General features: G+C 45.4%; 1 protein-coding gene across 7 annotated transcripts in view; it reads right to left on the bottom strand.

Moving 5' to 3' along the window:
• Positions 1-4603: 4603 nt before the first annotated feature.
• LOC140106075 (uncharacterized) overlaps positions 4604-18960 on the bottom strand; it is a 28821-nt gene continuing 14464 nt past the window's right edge. For 2 of the 7 annotated variants that reach the window (XM_072130282.1, XM_072130281.1), the window contains exons 2-5: positions 12499-12620; positions 6956-7126; positions 6750-6864; positions 4604-6140 (exon numbers count right to left, since the gene is read on the bottom strand). In XM_072130282.1, the coding sequence (XP_071986383.1) occupies positions 4786-6140; positions 6750-6864; positions 6956-7126; positions 12499-12570 (1713 nt within the window). In that variant the 5' untranslated portion in view covers positions 12571-12620 and the 3' untranslated portion in view covers positions 4604-4785. Of the gene's footprint in view, positions 6141-6749; positions 6865-6955; positions 7127-12498; positions 12656-14291; positions 14444-18960 lie in introns of those variants that run through there. The other 5 variants (XM_072130284.1, XM_072130286.1, XM_072130283.1 and 2 more) reach the window with 4 other exon arrangements.

The raw sequence follows: 18960 nt of genomic DNA, 5'->3' as shown, positions 1-18960 counted from the left end.
TGGTTTCCCAGACAAAAGATGAAAGCATCAGGGGTTTTCTGCTTATATAAGGTGCGGACACCCCTCTGCACGCCCCCAGTAGGGTTCATAGGTCCCTCCTACCTGGTATTAAGTCCAGAACCTTGGAGAAGTCATAGCGTGAGAGATCCGGGTGACCCATTTGTTATGGTCCCATCCTGAGATCTGTATATCTCTGGACCCAAGGGTGCTAGAGCCTTGGGAATTGGGGCACGGTGATCACCATGACGATGATAAATCTTAAAATGTAGTTCCCCTTGGGGTGAGATAGACCATAACTCCATAACCAACATATTGGTCTGAAAGCTTTATGACTCATTGAAGCACAAGGGTCCGCGTACTGCATTTCCGTTGGGTTTCTCGACTATTTCCTATTTGCGCCGCATTTAACAGGGGTTTTTGGGGCACGCGATCGGATTTTGGCGCAATTGCGCCGACTTTCATGCTACACAAATGGGGGGGCATGGCCGTCGTACAACCCACGACTGATTAGGACTAAGCTCGGGATTTAAAATTCAAATTGTGTCGCAGGACAATGCACTCACATACACCGGGAAGAAGAAGGTGAACTCCAAGCAACACATGCAGGATATCGGGCTTACGATCTTGGTGAATCGCACCAGACTTCACCCTCGTCGGACAGTCCGCATCGGGGATTGTGGCAGGACCGGGTAAATGTGCCCCATTGTCTCTTGTTAAAGAAGTGATAGTTAACACCCTAGCTAGCTCAACTAGGCTTTTTAAGCGGATGCTGGGGGAAGTAAGGGATATGGGTGGATTGATGAACAGAACTAAATCTGGCATGTGGATCTCCCTTGTTCATCACAGTTGGGTTATTCCACAAACCCAGTGGTAAAGTAGTGGGAGCGAACTGTCGCCCACAGCAGAAGGACCTGCCGTTGCAAGGAGGTTGCCCCTCTGGTCCTTCCGTCTTCCCCAAATAGATGTTCAGGTGAGGTATGTAGACTACAGTAGAAGATTACAAAAGGCTCCACAGTGTGTTGGTTTTCAAGGGAAGTGGGAAGCCGCCCAATAGTATAGCTAAAAATTGGGATGACCAATCCCCCCCCCCTCCTCCCAGGAGCAAAACAGCAAGCTGATGGCTATCCTTGAGCTTCCACTCCCCAAGCAAATAAGGCTATGCAACTATGAAGCTTCTGAAAGAATTGTCACGGTACATACACTGGGGACTGAAGCAGGACATTCAGGATTTTGACTAAGTTAACACTTACAGTAACCATGCCCCCGTGTGCTAACACACCAAGGCCAGTAGGGGGAATACATTCAGTGAGTAGTAGTCCACAATAGAGCGAATAACCCACATTCCCAAGTATGTCATCTCCAGTGTCACACAAAGAGATTGAGCAGTCAATAGGGAGTATATGCAATTTAGTCCAGGCCTGAGTGGGTGCCAAACTCCATAATTACACTGAGCACAGAGCTCAGAGAGGGCCCTGAGTCTTCCAAATAAAGCGAGATATCATCAGAATATAGGCTGATCATCTCCACCCAACCTAACCCACTAACACCAGGCGAGCCCTGAAGTTTCACGAACCTCACACCCCAAAGTAGGGGCAGAGTCGGGACACATAAGGGTGAGGTGTAACAGATCGACAGTGGTCGTAGGTGCAAAACACAGAGATAATACAGGCATAAACAACGCCCCCCTCCCCAGCACATACCAGGTGGCATAGGGTGTTAGCATAGGTTGACTGTGATAAATATGGCCATGGGGGTCTTATGCTGCTCAAATCCCCCACTTCCCTCCAGCCTCATCCCAATTGACCTTATGGAGCTAGCTAACACTACAAAGGCTGGTGAGGAACTCTGGCTCTGCAGCGGGTAAGTTGTGCAGCCACGGCGTCTCCAAAGGCTGGAGCTGATTTTACCCCCATTTTCAAACAGGAGTCAATGAGTCCTAAAAAGTTATGGTCCATCTCAGCCCAAGGGGAAATACATTTTTGGATTTGTTAGGGGATCACAGTTCCCTAATTCCCAAGGCTCTGGCACCCTTGGGTCCAGAGATATACAAATCTCGGGATGGGACCATAGCAAATGGGTCAGATTTGGTATCAATGCGATCCAGGGAATTCACCCAGATCCAATGATACCAGAACCCTGAACCTATGACTTCCCCTTGGGAAGCTATGACTTCTCCAAGGTTCTGGACATAATACCAGACCAAAGCGACCCATGACTCCTCCTGGGGTGGACAGAGGTGTGTCTGCATCTAATATATTCAGAAAACCCCTGATGCTTTTGTCTGGGAAACCATTTACCATCAAGTGCAGAGGAAGATCTTAAAGTGTGGACTATCAGGTTCCATTAGGCCCAAAAACAAGGTAACTTTCTGAACTGCTGATACCTGCAGTGCTACCTTTTTATTTTGTACTCTGTTTAACCGTATTTATATTTATTGTGTGTATTGTTTGTCTTGTGTGCCCTTAAGGCAAATACCATATTTTTCGGACTATAAGACGCTTCTTACTATAGGACGCACCCCAGATTTAGGCTTCCAAAAAAAGGAAAAATATATTTTACACCAAAGCACAGAACACACAGACATACATTTATACACTCCGCTCTGCATCATCCAGCCACATACACACTCCGCTCTGCATCATCCAGCCACATACACACTCCGCTCTGCATCATCCAGCCACATACACACTCCGCTCTGCATCATCCAGCCACATACACACTCCGCTCTGCATCATCCAGCCACATACACACTCCGCTCTGCATCATCCAGCCACATACACACTCCGCTCTGCATCATCCAGCCACATACACACTCCGCTCTGCATCATCCAGCCACATACACACTCCGCTCTGCATCATCCAGCCACATACACACTCCGCTCTGCATCATCCAGCCACATACACACTCCGCTCTGCATCATCCAGCCACATACACACTCCGCTCTGCATCATCCAGCCACATACACACTCCGCTCTGCATCATCCAGCCACATACACACTCCGCTCTGCATCATCCAGCCACATACACACTCCGCTCTGCATCATCCAGCCACATACACACTCCGCTCTGCATCATCCAGCCACATACACACTCCGCTCTGCATCATCCAGCCACATACACACTCAGCACTGCATCATCCAGCCACATACACACTCAGCACTAAATCATCATCCAGCCACATACACACTCAGCACTACATCATCCAGCCACACTCAGCTCTGCATCATCCATCCACATACACACACAGCTCTGCTATACACACACACACACACACAGCTTAGCTACACACACACACATACTTCCCCCATTCTCCTTCTTCATACCCTGTCCCAGCCATGGCAGTATCAGACCTGTAGTGATGTTAGAAGCATGTGATCAGTCCTGTACCTGTAAGAAGAGAGCAGTGCGGAGGTTCTCCTCTCTGGGAGATCGGGTGCAGCTCTGTATCAGGGCATCACCCGATCTCCATTGCAGCGGTCAGGAGGGTCTGGCAGTGCTGGATCCTCCTGACCTCTGGTCTATAAGACTCAGGGACTTTTTAGCAAGATTTTTTCTTACTAAAAAGTGCGTCTTATAGTATAGTAAAGAAAATACGGTAAATATAAAATCTAACGTTTGTTGCTCTTTTATCTCGATCCACGAACCCCTTGTCCGTGTCTTGCTTATATACATTCTACCGGGCTTATATTAAAGGAGAACTGGTGGCAGCTTAATTGGGTTGATAATATTCTGTGTCACTGAGGTTAGTGAGAGGGATCTTATAGCCATTCAGGGCTGTGATTTATTGTAGTGCCATATGCAGAAGTTGTGTGGACAACTTTAAAGGGAACCTACCACCACCATTCTACCTATAAAGGTAGATCGGGTGGCAGGTGAATGAATGGGACGTGAAGATAGCCCTTTTTTGGGCTAATCCTCACATCCCGGCTATCCTTTAGTAAACTTAATAAAGTGGGTATGTAAATTTTTTTAAGCGGCTACTGGGGCGTGGAGTAGCTGGACATGAGGCTACACATCGCGGCTACTCCACTCCCCAGTAGCCTCTTTTCGCCGCCTACCATGTCATCTTTGGTGCGCAGCTACCAACCTACTGTCTGATCCTAGTCAGTAGCCTCTCACACAGCCAAACCAGTTCCCTACACTGTACTGACGAGGCCCAACCAGGTCGTAACGGCGCTGTCTACAGTGGGGAGTCTGTTCCTTCTGGAGTAAATAGACTGGTTTGGCTTAATCCCACATCATGTTATTAGGCTTCTTGTAGGTCATACTTGGTGGTGAAGACGTTGCCTTTCAAGGTAGTAAAATGAGGCAATGTTTTCCATTTCACACCTTGGAAAACATATTTGCATTCTTCCCAGAATTCCCTAGTGGAGCATCTATGGCTTTAAGTCTCCACATGCCTGTAAGGTGGCCTTGATTGGCAAGATCTCCATAAGGAGAACACCTACTGTCTGACAACAGGAGTACAGGCGGTCTCCGACTTAAGGACACCCAACTTACAGAAATCTCTAGTTACAGACGGACCTCTCTGCCCCCTGTGACCTCTGGTGACCTCTCTGGATGCTTTACTTTAGTCCCTGACTGCAATGATCAGCTGTAAAGTGTCTGTAACTAAGTTTTATTGTTCCCATAAAAGCACAAAAGTCAGAGGGACAAAAATATTTTTTTCAGCAGTGACAATGATAGAATTTTCCTGTTCTGACTTACATACAAATTCAACTTAAGTACAAGTCATTGTTTACTCTAATTACAGTTTCGTCATAACTGTATCTCTATAGCGGGGTCTACATTACAGAGTGGAGACTACAATGCATGAGGAGTTCAGAGTTGCTCATAAAGTAGGTGTCGCACTTGAGGCATTGGAAGGGTTTGCTGACATTATGAAGTTCTTGGTGCTTGAGGAGCGAGTTGTTGTATCGGAATGACTGACCACATTCGGCGCAGACATATGGTTTTTCCCCTGTATGAAGTCTATGATGTCTCGACAGACTGGATTTATCATTGAATCGTCTCCCACATTCGGAGCACACAAACGGCTTCTCACCGGTGTGGATCCTGATGTGACGGATGTAGTGCGAGCGGTCGGAAAAGGACTTCCCACATTCTGTGCAGGAGAACTGCTTGTCTTTGGAGTGGTACTGCTGGTGCTTCACCAGGAGGGCATTATTCCTAAAACACGTCCCACACTGAGAACACAGGAAAGGCACATCCCCAGTGTGGACCTTCTCGTGCTTGAGAAGTTGATAATTTCTAGTAAATCCCTTTCCACACACCGAACATTCGAAAGGCTTCTTCCCGCTGTGGATTTTGCAATGAGCCACCAGTTCATACTGGGTCAGGAACGGGATATCGCACTCTGTACACTTCAGTGTCTTGGATAGGAGATCCGTGTGCATCCGCTGATGTCTGCTGAGGTACGAGCGGTCGCTGAAGGACTTCCCACACTCGGGACACGTGTATGGCTTCATCCCCGCGTGGACACTCTGGTGTCTAATGTAGTGAGTGACCTTAGAGAAAGATTTTCCACATTTCGAACACAGAAGTAGTTTCTCCCGGATGTGCGTCTTTTGGTGGAGGGTGAAGAGTGGTTTCGTTGGGAAATGTTTTTTGCACTTTAGACACGTGAACGTTTTTAGCTTTTGTTCCTCGGTTTCTGCATGGATATTGCTTCCTGTGTGTCTCTCGAGAGGAGCAGAGTTCTCCATGTTTGTAGCCATTGGAGCTACGTCTTTCATGGAGTGGTCGGGTGAAATCCCAACTTCCGGGGGTTCATCTTTTACGTTTTCACTAGATGTAGCCGTGTGATTGTTTTTCACGTCTACAATTGTCGGGTTTCTTTGGTCGCGTGCCACCGATTCCTCATTGATGTTAAGAGATGGATATCGCTGTGTCTGGTCCGTGGGGGCCAATATTTTGTGGTCTTTGCAGTTTCCTTCATCAGAGGACATTGGTTCCTCTTTAACATGAGGGGATAGATCTGGTTGCCCATATTCTTTGGGTGCATGTGGGTATGATGTGGTGGGCTCCCGATTTCCCAATCTGTGGGATGTTGATTCCACTGCCCTTGTTCTCTTCTGTTTCGAATTGCTGAATCTTTTGACTCTGTTACGGATCCCGTTGGATGCAGGACCATGATCTCCTGCAAGTAGATATATTAGAGGTCTTTACATCTTTATTAGACACACAATGGGGCAGATTTATCAAGCTGTAAAAATATTCTTAGTTGCCCATCGCAACCAATTACAGCTCAGCTTTCATTTTACCAGTGCTCATGAATATTTTAAAAAGGGGAGCAGATAAAGTGAGAGGCAGATATACAGAGAGAGAAGAAAATAAAGGCATTATATGGTATTTTATACTATTTTCACCAACGCAGAGGTGTATCAGTAGCCTGTATGGTATACAAATATACTTTACTAAGATTGGTGATATATTTGAACATCCTTGATCCATGATGCACCATTAAGTCCATGTCATTTTTTTTTTTTTAAATCAATTTGGCAAGAATTGAAAACCAAGAACTTCCGCCGATTAACTATGAAGCATTCAGACAAGGATCTCTGCATAGTCAACCGGGAACAGCACCTTACGTTGTATAGTGGCCATATGACCAATGTCTATGATGTCATAGGGACATAGGGTTCAGTGGGAGAGCTGGGTGCTGGACCCTGTGTATATAATACTTATCATCTATCTTAGGATGAGGTGATTTTTAAGTTTTCATATTTTTCGATGGAGAAGATATTACCTGAAGATACTTGGTCTTCCATCATGAGGTCCTGGTACTGGTCCTTGTGTCCCTCTATGTAGTCCCACTCCTCCATGGAGAAATAGACGCTGACATCCTGACACCTTATAGGAACCTGACACCCACAATGACACAGTCATCACCCAGACACATCACCCCTTGTGTATAATACTGTATAATGTCCCAGCATTCCCTGCAGCGCTCACCTCTCCGCTCAGCAGCTCTATCATCTTATAGGTGATCTCCAGGATCTTCTGCTCCATGTCCCTCTCAGGGGTCAGTGATGGAGGCTCCATGATGGAGTTCTTGGTCCTACGCCATCTTCCTGACATGGAGGTCACAGTCTCACCAGATTTCTTCTTTACAATGGTGGATTCCTGATAAATATAATCTTATACAGTTGGCAAAAAAAGTCTTTAATCAGACACCAATTATACAAGTTCTCCCACTTATAAAGATGAGAGGCCGGTAAGTGACGTCACAGGTAGAACCTCAGCTATAAAAGAGACAAAATGTGATAAGAAATTCAGAAAATCTCATCGAGAATTTATTTGCAAATCATGGTGGAAAATAAGTATTCGGTCAGCTACAAACAAAACAGATTTCTGGCTCTCACAGACCTGTAACTTCTTCTCTGTCCTCCACTCATTACCTGCAGCAATGGATCCTGTTTCAACTTTTTCAGTATAAAAGACACAACCTCAAACAATCACAAACTCCAAATCCCACCACGGTGAAGACCAAAGAGCGGGCGCAGGACACCAGAAACTAAATAGTGTCCCGCACCAGACTGGGGAGACTCAATCTGCAATAGGGAGCAGCTTGTATTAGAGAATGGAAGACATACAAGAAGGAGAAGGAAGGGGTGGGGGTAGGAAAATATGATGTTTTTGATTATGTAAGTCATTGTTTTTGTACTGAATGTGTCTTTTGCATATAAAAAAAAATAAAAAAAAATAAGATGAGACATGGCTGGGTGTTTCCGCATTACAAGGACCCCAAGCACCACTACAGCAACAAAGGAGCAGCGTCATAAGGAGTATTTCAGGGTCCTGGAGTGGCCTAACCCGTTTCTAGGTCTCAACCCCATAGAAAACCTTTGGATGTAGTTGAAATTATGTGTTTCCGGGCAACAGAGGATCTGCCTAGGGGAACGACCCAACATACCGGCAACAGTGTGTACCTACCTTGTGAAGACTTAGAGAAAACATCTGACCTCTGTCATTGCCAACAAAGGAAATAGCAAAGTAATGAGATGAACGTATGTTATTGACCGAATACTTATTTTCCTCTATAATTTGCAAATACATTATTTAAATATCAAACCATGTAATTTTCTGGGTTTGTTATCACAGTATGGGACATGAAGGGTCCGCGGACCACATTTCCGTGGGGTTTCCTGACTATTTCCGATTTCCGCCATATTTAACTGGGGTTTTTGGTGCACGCGATCAGATTCTGGTGCAATCACGCCGACTTTCATGCGACACAAATCTGGGGGCGTGGCCGTCGGACAACTCGACTGATTCGGACAAAGTGCGGGATTTAAAATTACAAATAGTGATGCAAGACAAAGCACTCACATATACTGGGAAGAAGAAGGTAAACTCCGGGGACCTGAGCGGGGAAGCGACACATGCAGAATATCAGGGCACAGGATCTTAGTGACTCCCCGCACAGCACATTATACACAGACAATGCACTTACATGCACCAGGAAGAAGAAGGTGAACTCCGGGGACCTGAGCGGGGAAGCGACACATGCAGGATATCGGGCGCAGGATCTTAGTGACTCCCCGCACAGCACATTATACACAGACAATGCACTTACATGCACCAGGAAGAAGAAGGTGAACTCCGGGGACCTGAGCGGGGAAGCGACACATGCAGGATATCGGGCGCCGGACTTCTTTCTCGTTGGACCTCAGGGACCGCGACAGGACCGGGTAAGTAAATGTCCCCCTTTGTCTCTCATAGTTGAGGCTCCACCTATGATGTCAGTTACTGGCTCCTCTTATCTTTATAAGTGGGAGAACTTGTACAGTTGGTGGCTGGATGTTGATAATTTACTAAACTTTAACCCCAGCACTCCCCTATCTTACTGACAGTAAACTGGGGGGGGGGGGGGGGACGTATTAAGGGTGGGTGGCGCATGAATGCGTTTTGGTTGCGATTGATAGATGGGATGACGGTAAAGGACCGCTTGAAGGAATATTTGGAATATAATGAGGGATCTGTGTCTAGAGTGGTTCTATGGGATGCCATGAAAATGTTCCTGCAAGGGGCCTTGGCGAGAGAAATAAAAAAGGTTAAAACTAAATCTAGAGGAATTGGAGTGGAGCTACAGTATAGAGTGAGGGAAGCAGAGGAACAACATGTTCGCAGTGGCACACGAGAGACGGAGGAGAGGTGGATAGCAGCGCAAAAACAGTTGAAAGAGCATATGCTGGAACAGGCAGAGAACAAGCTTATGTTTCTAAAAGAACAATTCTATGCCGAGGGGGAACAAACGGGGAAATTGTTAGCTAGGATGGCAAATGCCCGGAGGACTAACTCATATATATATGCATTACAGAATGTTGAAGGGAGGGAAGTGACGAATGCGGAAGGGATATTAGAGGTACTGTGTACTTATTATAAACAACTGTATTCTTCCCGGGCTAATTATTCTAGGGAACAACTGGACTCTTATTTGGGAGAGGTGCGCATGCCCAGGCTAAATGCAGAGGCACGGGAAATGTTGGAAAGCCCAATAACTCTAGAGGAGTTGGAACAGGCAATGGGGAGTATGGCCAATGACAAGGCGCCAGGAATGGATGGCCTCCCCATAGAAGTGTTTAAGGAGTTTGGGGAGATACTACTACCGCAATGGTTAGAAACGCTGAAAGACAGTATGGAGCAGGGTAGCCTGCCAGCCTCCTGTTATGAGGCACTGATAGTGGTGCTCCTTAAAGAGGGGAAGGATACAAGACTGCCAGAATCATACAGGCCGATCTCTCTTCTGACGGCAGATGTTAAATTGCTAGCCAAGGTACTGGCGAACCGGTTGGGTATAGTAGTAGGGTCTGTGGTACACAGGGATCAATCAGGGTTTATTCCCTCCAAATCAACGGCGTTAAATCTCCGGAGATTATTTTTGAATTTACAGGCTGTTGAGGGTGATAAGGATAGAGCTGCGGTGGTGTCACTAGATGCCGCCAAGGCTTTTGATAGTATAGAATGGGAGTACTTATGGGCAGTATTAGAAAAGCTAGGGTTTGGTCCCAATTTCATACAGTGGGTCCGGTTGCTATATAAATCACCGGTGGCGAATGTGAGGGCGAATGGGGGGGTCTCGGAACAATTTCAGTTACAGAGAGGTACAAGGCAGGGGTGCCCCCTATCGCCCCTTTTGTTTGCTCTCGCTATTGAGCCCCTGGCTTGTATAGTCCGACAACATCCAGCCTTGAAAGGGTTCAGTTATACAGGGGGGGAAGAAAGGATTGCACTGTATGCGGACGATGTCCTTTTATTCTTGGCGGAGGCACAGACTGCAATGCCAATAATAATGGAGGTGCTGGAGCACTTTGGGAGTTTCTCCGGTATCCGGATTAATTGGCCGAAGTCGGCGTTGCTTCCTCTGTCCAGCAACTGTCCGGAACTGTTGCAGGTGGGGGAAATTCCAGTGGTGGAGGAATTTAAATATTTGGGAATCCGGGTTACTAGGAACATACCGGATTACGTTGAGTTGAATTTAGTGCCACTGCTAAAGGAGGCACGCTCTAGGGTCCAGGTATGGAATAAATTACCTATATCGGCCCTAGGTCGGGCAAATTTAATTAAGATGATCTTAATGCCACAATTTTTATATATTTTACATAATGCTCCGGTGTGGATACCGAAAGTTTGGTTCAAAAAGATTCATAGCCTGTTTCGGGATTTAATTTGGAAGCAGGGTGTGCCTAGAATAAAATTAGAGAAACTGCAATTACCTAAGCATAGAGGGGGGTTGGCAGTCCCGGATGCGTGGGCATATTATATGGCAGCTCAATGCCAGCACTTCGGAGGATGGGAGAGACCGGGTGAGGAGTCCTGGTGCCCGGTGGTAGTTAGGCATTATGGGGAAGCGTTGGATCCAGTGGCTGTATTAGAGGCGGGTAAATTGGGGAATAAAGGGAGTCGCTACCCAACACTAGTATTGATGCAAAAAATTTGGAAGGTCTACAAACAGATAATGGGGATAGGATCTTGGACAAAATATACTCCGCTATGGGATAATCCATATCTGGGGGAGGTGTACATGCTGGATAATACTCAAAGTTGGAAACAGAAGGGGGTAAAATATTTAAGCCAGGTATATGACGGATCCAACCTTAAATCTTTTAGTCAACTGGAGGAGGAATTTGGGGTGCCCAGGAGTATGTTTTACCAGTATTTGCAGTTGAGACATAGCTTGCAGGCGCAGTTTGGACCTGAAGAGATTGGGATTTCGTCACTGGGGGCTATGACAGGGGTAGTACAAGCCCAGAATATGAGGAATCTTATATCGATACTGTATGGGGCGATATTGGATAAACGGCTGGGTGATTTGATGAACACAACAAAGAGGAAATGGGACCTTGAGGTCGGGGAATTGCCGGATGATGAATGGGAGGAGATTTTAGAATCTCTGCATAAAATATCCTTGAATGTAGCACAGAGACGGTCCCAACTATTTCTTTTACACAGGGCATATAGAACCCCGTTAGTGTTGTATAAGATGGGATTGAGGGCGGACTCAAAATGCCCACGATGCCTAGCTGAGGGGGCGGACATACTACATATGTTCTGGACATGCCCGGAGTTAAGGGGGTTGTGGAACAAGATCCAGCGGTTAATACAAAAGGTTTATGGCGTTCAAATTCAGCAAGATCCTAAAGTGTGTGTATTGGGATTCGTGGGTGAGGTAGATGTCACTAGGGCAGAACAGACGGCAGTGGCTAAGGTGTTGTATCAAGTACGTAAGACCATTGCAAGGCATTGGTTGGATGCTGATCCCCCGAGGATGTCAGAAATCAAAAGCTCACTGAATAATACAATTAAGATGGAATTGGGAGTATATCTAAAGAGAGATGCAGTTAAGAAGTTCGGGAAACAATGGAAAAAATGGCTGGAATGCCCAGGAATGGGAACAGAAGATCTGATCCGGAGATGGCAAAGAGTATGCCCTGTAGGATAGTTGAAATTGGGAGGGAAAAGGTGAACTGAGGTTAAAAAGGAGATAGCTCTTTGGGAGATAGAATACGGAATGCCTCTTGAGGAACATGGTACAGCCAGACCTGGGAGGGGGGAGTTGGGGGGGGGGGGAATGTTTATATGTTCAGAATCAATGCTTTATATTTACAGTTGAACTGGTGCTATTTGTATATGTATACTGTAATACACATATGCTTTAATAAAAGTTACCTGATTTAAAAAAAAACTTTAACCCCAGCTTTATTATACACCCCTGTTCCCTTGACAACCCAATTTTTTTAAAAATCCAATTTTAACTGGGAAACAAAAAATAATTTGTCTGACGTGACCTAAACTGCATGTATGTAACAAAACAAGAAGTTCTAGAAACCCCCCATCGTGTATTTACCCTGCTCCGGGTCCTGTCTTGAAACTGGAACCTGTTCACAACATTCTGGCCTTGGCCAAAAATGTTGTCCATCACGGGTCTCGCTTTGGCCGATAAGTGGCCTCCATGGCCCTGCAGGTGTATAACAATGGACGTACAATTTCCTCACCTCTCCAGTTACCAAGTAGATGATCTCCAAAGTGAGGTTAAGGACCCTCTCAGTCACCTCGTCCTTTGCCATTGTCAGTGCTATGGCCTCATGGCATCACCAGACGATCGTCCTCCTGTGAACTAAGGAAAGGGCTCAGCTTGTACCTTGTGTCTCCCTGAGAAGCAGATAAGGGGACCTCGCTTTAGTCTTCTCATGAATGGTCCCATCACAGATTGTTTCCTTTGTGGAGTCCCAGCACTTGAACCCCCAATCTTACAATTTTGGTACATTATATCCCACCATTGGCATAACTAGGAGGGGCAGGGCCCCATAGCAGACTTCTGAATGGGGCCCCCTTCTGGCATAAAATACACATATTACACTCATATATACACATTGATTTACATATATACACTCACACGCACACATATAAAGCATGTACACATCACATATACACACATACAGTGCCATATACAGACATACAGCATATAAACACAAATACAGTGTATACAAACCATACTCCGTATACTCACACAGCAAATACACATCACAGATACACACACATATACAGCATATGTACATCACATATATTTTATATACATATTATGCTGTACAATGTGCAGTATAATATGCATATAATGGTGCACATCCTCCATTCTTTAGTGTCCGGTGAGATGATGGGGCCCCTTGACACTGTGGGCCCCATAGCGGCTGCTATGGCTGCTTCCACTGTTGTTACGCCCCTGTATCCCACCTCTAAGTAGCATAAGGCTCATTACATCTCTTGTATTGTAAACATGTAAATTAGAGGGCTCTGTACATATGTAAAATAATTTGAGATACTGTATATATGTATTGTTAAGGAGGTCGCACTGGTTTCGGACGCCATCTTGACTACTGTCCGCCATCTTAGATACAGCGGCCATGTTCCCTGACCATTGTCAAGTTAATGTCATGATTCAAACATCATTTTATGTAACATGTTTGCTCGCCTGTCAGCTAATACCCTTTGACATTTAATGAGAAGCCAGTCTGTCCTCGAAGCTGCATAATAAGATGATTCTGGAGCCACTTATCTTCTTCTTAGTATAAACAATATCTGTGTACAAGGTCTCTGAGAACTGAGCACAATTAATTCACTTTTTTTTCCTAGAATATGCTGATGTCCAATAGCTTTGCAGTATACTATTCACACCCCTTTGATGACTCTTCTGTCTGATATATATTATGCATTTTGATTATTAAAGGGAGGGAGATCTTGACTAAGACTTCGACGTGTGTGGCTTAGTCTTTATGTTCAATCATGAAAGGGTTAATTAGGACTCACCTTACAAAAGTCAAGAGGGCTGTTGGGGCCCTGCATAAAAATCCCTAACATGTATATAGGTACAAGGACAAGGTCCGGATGCTGTTTCTGTATGGAGCTTGGTTCTAGTGCTGTACTTATGTATTAGACTCCATACTGGTGCTGTATTTATGTACAAAGCTTTGTTCTGGTGAAGTATATATGTAAATCACTGTTCTAATAAATTCATGACAGACACAATATTATAATATGGAAGACGCTGTACATTTTAATTAAAGGTGGGGGACACTTATGTGGGGGGCTGTTTATGGTAAACTGGGGGAGCATTGTATATACTTCAATGACCTCCGCTACAGACTGGTATTACAGTGCACATCTCCCAATATTACAATACACGTATCACCTGCTTCTAGTGGTGACTGACCCCTTACACGGTCTCTCCCGCTGATATTATCGTATAATGCACCTGTTATCACACACAATATATCAGACCTCTCATTATTACCTTCCTCTGTAAGTTGGATTGTGTAGCACATGCAGCCGGATAACCTGGAAGTAGATGCTGAAGCAGAGGGTCATGGGAGTTGTAGTTCACTGCTGTATCTTGCAATAACCACTAGAGGGAGGGCGTTACGTTGTCTCTTGTGCTGTGTCGAGCAGCCATCTTGGGTGTGACATTCTCATGTTGGAGAATATATGATGATTGATGGATGGGGAAGACCTTTTCAGGGATATCCAAGCATTTTGTGACGCAACACAAGGGGGATGTGAGCCTGCTAACTGGTTGCGCCATAGAAAATGTGTTTAGATCTTGTAGAGGAGGAGATAGAAATCAAAAACTTAAAAGAGCAGCATATTGTCTTCTCACCCTGGACACTCAGCAACCAAAAGGAATTCTTATATCATTGTTAATGTTCTTTATTTCCACATTGTGTTGTAACTATTGTATTGGGATCTGAGCCTAGTAATAAATTGGTTGGTATCTTACACACGGTTGAGTCAATTGCATACAACTGCGGTTTAATCCTTCTCTCTATGGAACATATACACTCGGCCACTTTATTAGGTCCACCATGCTAGTAACGGGTTGGACCCTCTTTTGCCTTCAGAACTGCCTCAGTTCTTCGTGGCATAGATACAACAAGGTGCTGGAAGCTCCTCAGAGATTTTGCTCCATAGTGACATGATGGCATCACACAGTTGCCGCAGATTTGTCGGCTGCACATCCATGATGCGAATCTCCCGTTCCACCACATCCCAAAGATGCTCTATTGGATTGAGATCTGGTGACTGTGGAGGCCATTTGTGTCCAGTGACCTCATTGTCATGTTCAAGAAACCAGTCTGAGAGGATTCCAGCTTTATGACATGGCGCATTATCCTGCTGAAAGTAGCCATCAGATGTTACAGGGTACATTGTGCTCATAAAGGGATGGACATGGGCAGCAACAATACTCAGGTAGGCTGTGGCGTTGTACCAAGGGGCCCAAAGACACCATGACACCACCACCACCAGCCTGACCCACTGATACAAGGCAGGATGGATCCATGACACCACCACCACCAGCCTGACCCGCTGATACAAGGCAGGATGGATCCATGACACCACCACCACCAGCCTGAGCCGCTGATACAAGGCAGGATGGATCCATGACACCACCACCACCAGCCTGAGCCGCTGATACAAGGCAGGATGGATCCATGACACCAGCACCACCAGCCTGACCCGCTGATACAAGGCAGGATGGATCCATGACACCACCACCACCAGCCTGAGCCGCTGATACAAGGCAGGATGGGTCCATGCTTTCATGTTGTTGACGCCAAATTCTGACCCTACCATCCGAATGTCGCAGCAGAAATCGAGACTCATCAGACCAGGCAACGTTTTTCCAATCTTCTACTGTCCAATTTCGATGAGCTTGTGCAAATTGTAGCCTCAGTTTCCTGTTCTTAGCTGAAAGGAGTGGCACCCGGTGTGGTCTTCTGCTGCTGTAGCCCATCTGCCTCAAAGTACGACGTACTGTGCGTTCAGAGATGCTCTTCTGCCTACCTTGGTTGTAACGGGTGGCGATTTGAGTCACTGTTGCCTTTCTATCAGCTCGAACCAGTCTGCCCATTCTCCTCTGACCTCTGGCATCAACAAGGCATTTCCGCCCACAGAACTGCCGCTCACTGGATGTTTTTTCTTTTTCGGACCATTCTCTGTAAACCCTAGAGATGGTTGTGCGTGAAAATCCCAGTAGATCAGCAGTTTCTGAAATACTCAGACCAGCCCTTCTGGCACCAACAACCAAATCACCTTTCTTCCCCATACTGATGCTCGGTCTGAACTGCAGGAGATTGTCTTGACCATGTCTACATGCCTAAATGCACTGAGTTGCCGCCATGTGATTGGCTGATTAGAATTTAAGTGTTAACAAGCAGTTGGACAGGTGTACCTAATAAAGTGGCCGGTGAGTGTATACCGTATATACTCGAGTATAAGCCGAGGCCCCTAATTTTGCCACAGAAACCTGGGAAAATCTATTGACTCAAGTATAAGTCGAGGGTGGGAAATGCATTGGTCACAGCCTCCCCAGTATATATCCCTGCCCCATAGTATATAGCCAGCACCTGGGGAAGCCAGAAAAAGACCTTTTTTTCCATATTTTTTTTTACTCGAGTATAAGCCGAGTTTGGGTTTTCAGCACAATTTTTGTGTGCTGAAAAACTAGGCTTATACTCGAGTATATATGGTAACTATGTTGTGATCAGTAACATTTAGTTTGATTTTCTTGGGAATACCAGATTAAATCATTCAAAATATTTCTGAATTATTAGCTCTGCCTTTTTCAGGCACCCGGCAGCCATCTGATGCAGATCCAACAAATCTACCATAGAAATACACTTGTGCTTCGGGAATACGCTTGTGTGTGTTTAATATTCTTAGAAGGGCAGACAGGATGTTGTTCATCCCTGTCATTATCCAATAGGAAGCTTTCTATGTGCTACACTTCCACCAGCAGCCACTAGGAGGAGATGTTGTGACGGAATGAATTGTGTCTCACGGCTATTCCTAGAAAGCAGTTCACACGGATTGGAAGCGGATGTCACCTATTCATGATGGAATGTGTCATTGACCTTAGCATTTTCTGTGATACATACTGAGTGTTTTTGCTTTTTCTAACATGTGATTTTATAAATGTAATGTGTTATTTATTATAACACCTCGGCATGCATCTGATGAGGCTCAGTATTGTGTGTGGCCTCCACGTGCCTGTATGACCTCCCTACAATGCCTCGCCATGTTCCTGCTGAAGCTCAGTATTGTGTGTGGCCTTCACATCCCTACAACACCTCGGCATGCTACTGCTGTGGTTCAGGATTGTGTGTTGCCTCCACATGCCTGTATGACCTTCCTGCAATGCCTCAGTATGCTCCTGCTGAAGCTCAGTATTGTGTGTGGCCTCCACGTGCCTGTATGACCTCCCTACAATTCCTCGGCATGCTCCTGATGAGGTTGTGGATGGTCTCCTGAGGGATCTCCTCCCAGACCTAGACTAAAGCATCCGCCAACTCCAGCCACATGAGGTCTAGTATTGTCCTGCATCAGGAGGAACCCAGGGCCAACTGCACCAGCATATGGTCTCACTAGGAGTCTAAGATCTCGGTACCTAGCGGCAATCAGGCTACCTCTGACGAGGTCTGTGCGGCCTCCTCAACATTACTGCTCCACTGCCAGACTGGTGATGCTGAAGGATGTTGATCGCTCTCCACGGCCTCTCCAGTCTGTCACATGTGCTCAGTGTGAACCTTCTTTGAGCACAGGGTCGAATTTGCCAATCCTGGTGTTCTCTGGCAAACGCTAGCGAGTTAATGGATCCCGGTTACATCCACTTTTCTTTCTGCTGTTTTCTTAATTATATTTTCCTGTCAAATGCAGCTAGGATTTGAAAGGTGTTTCTTATATTGGAAGTACCATATGGTTTTTCCTCCATATATCATCATACATTGTTATCTTCATGGGATTGATCAAACGATGGACGATGTATTTCGGACCTTTAGACGGTCACCTCTCTGGGAACATGAGATGCTTGTTTATCAGTATTGGGACCGGAGCACGGCATTCCCTGGGAGGAGCTGAGGCCCTGATCACATCACTTTTAATATATGTATATATCTATATACAGAACTGGCATATAGCCATAAAATAACCCTCCGCTATTTCTTAACTTCTGTTATATTCTTTACCTTTTTTCCTCATATCGATTGTACAATGAAGCAGTTTTGAAGAACTTTTGAGCTTACTTGCCCTCATTAAAGATGGTGCCTAGTGACTTGGGCTTATGTACTGCACAGAATCAGATAGTATCCAATTAACAGTACTGAACAGTACTTCCGTACTCAAACACGCGCACACGCAAGTGGAACGTGGTCGGATGAAGGAAACGGGCGATTTAATAGCTCCGGCACAGACGTTCACATAATTTAGTCGTTGCACTATTATATGATTTTGTATGTTTTCTAATGGACACTTATGAACAATATTTCACTTTAATTTGATGGTGTAATATGCATATATTAGATATGAATATGCAATGAGATTATTGAATTATGTCATTTCCATGAATGTATATAAACCCACCTGGGAAACCAGAGGAATTACAACAGATTGGAAAAAGTAATACCGCACCCACCAAATTTCCGATCCTGGAGTAGCTAAAATGACGACACCAGCTTATTAAGGACCGAACCTGGGTGGAACAATGGCTACTAAAAGGACAAAGGCGCAATCTCCAGGTTTTATAGATTTCTTCTGACAGAGAATAGCGGCATCACACCAGGATATTTGACACAATGGGAATTAGAATTGGATATGACGACACTCTCTGACACACAGGTCAGAACCAAACACAAACCTTCACATGGTTTCTCCGAAGAAGAATTCGTACAAAAGCATAACTAGATGGTACAATACCACCTCGGTCTTAAAGATGAAAGGTCTAGCATCAGATGACAAATGCTGGAGATGTGAAGGGAGGGAGGCACTCGGGGGCATATTTTATGGTCATGTGATAAACGTACCCACTTCTGGAACAATTTCCACTATCACCACGAAAGCCATCCACCTCACCCCGGCTACGGTGCGCTTCTATGGTAATCAAACAACTCTTGGAAACCTAACAAGGGGGA

The sequence above is a fragment of the Engystomops pustulosus genome, chromosome 11, assembly GCF_040894005.1.
Source record: "Engystomops pustulosus chromosome 11, aEngPut4.maternal, whole genome shotgun sequence".
Classification (NCBI taxonomy): Eukaryota; Metazoa; Chordata; class Amphibia; order Anura; family Leptodactylidae; genus Engystomops; species Engystomops pustulosus.
Note: the sequence above shows the minus strand (reverse complement) of the source record. Positions and strands in the feature narration are given on the sequence as shown.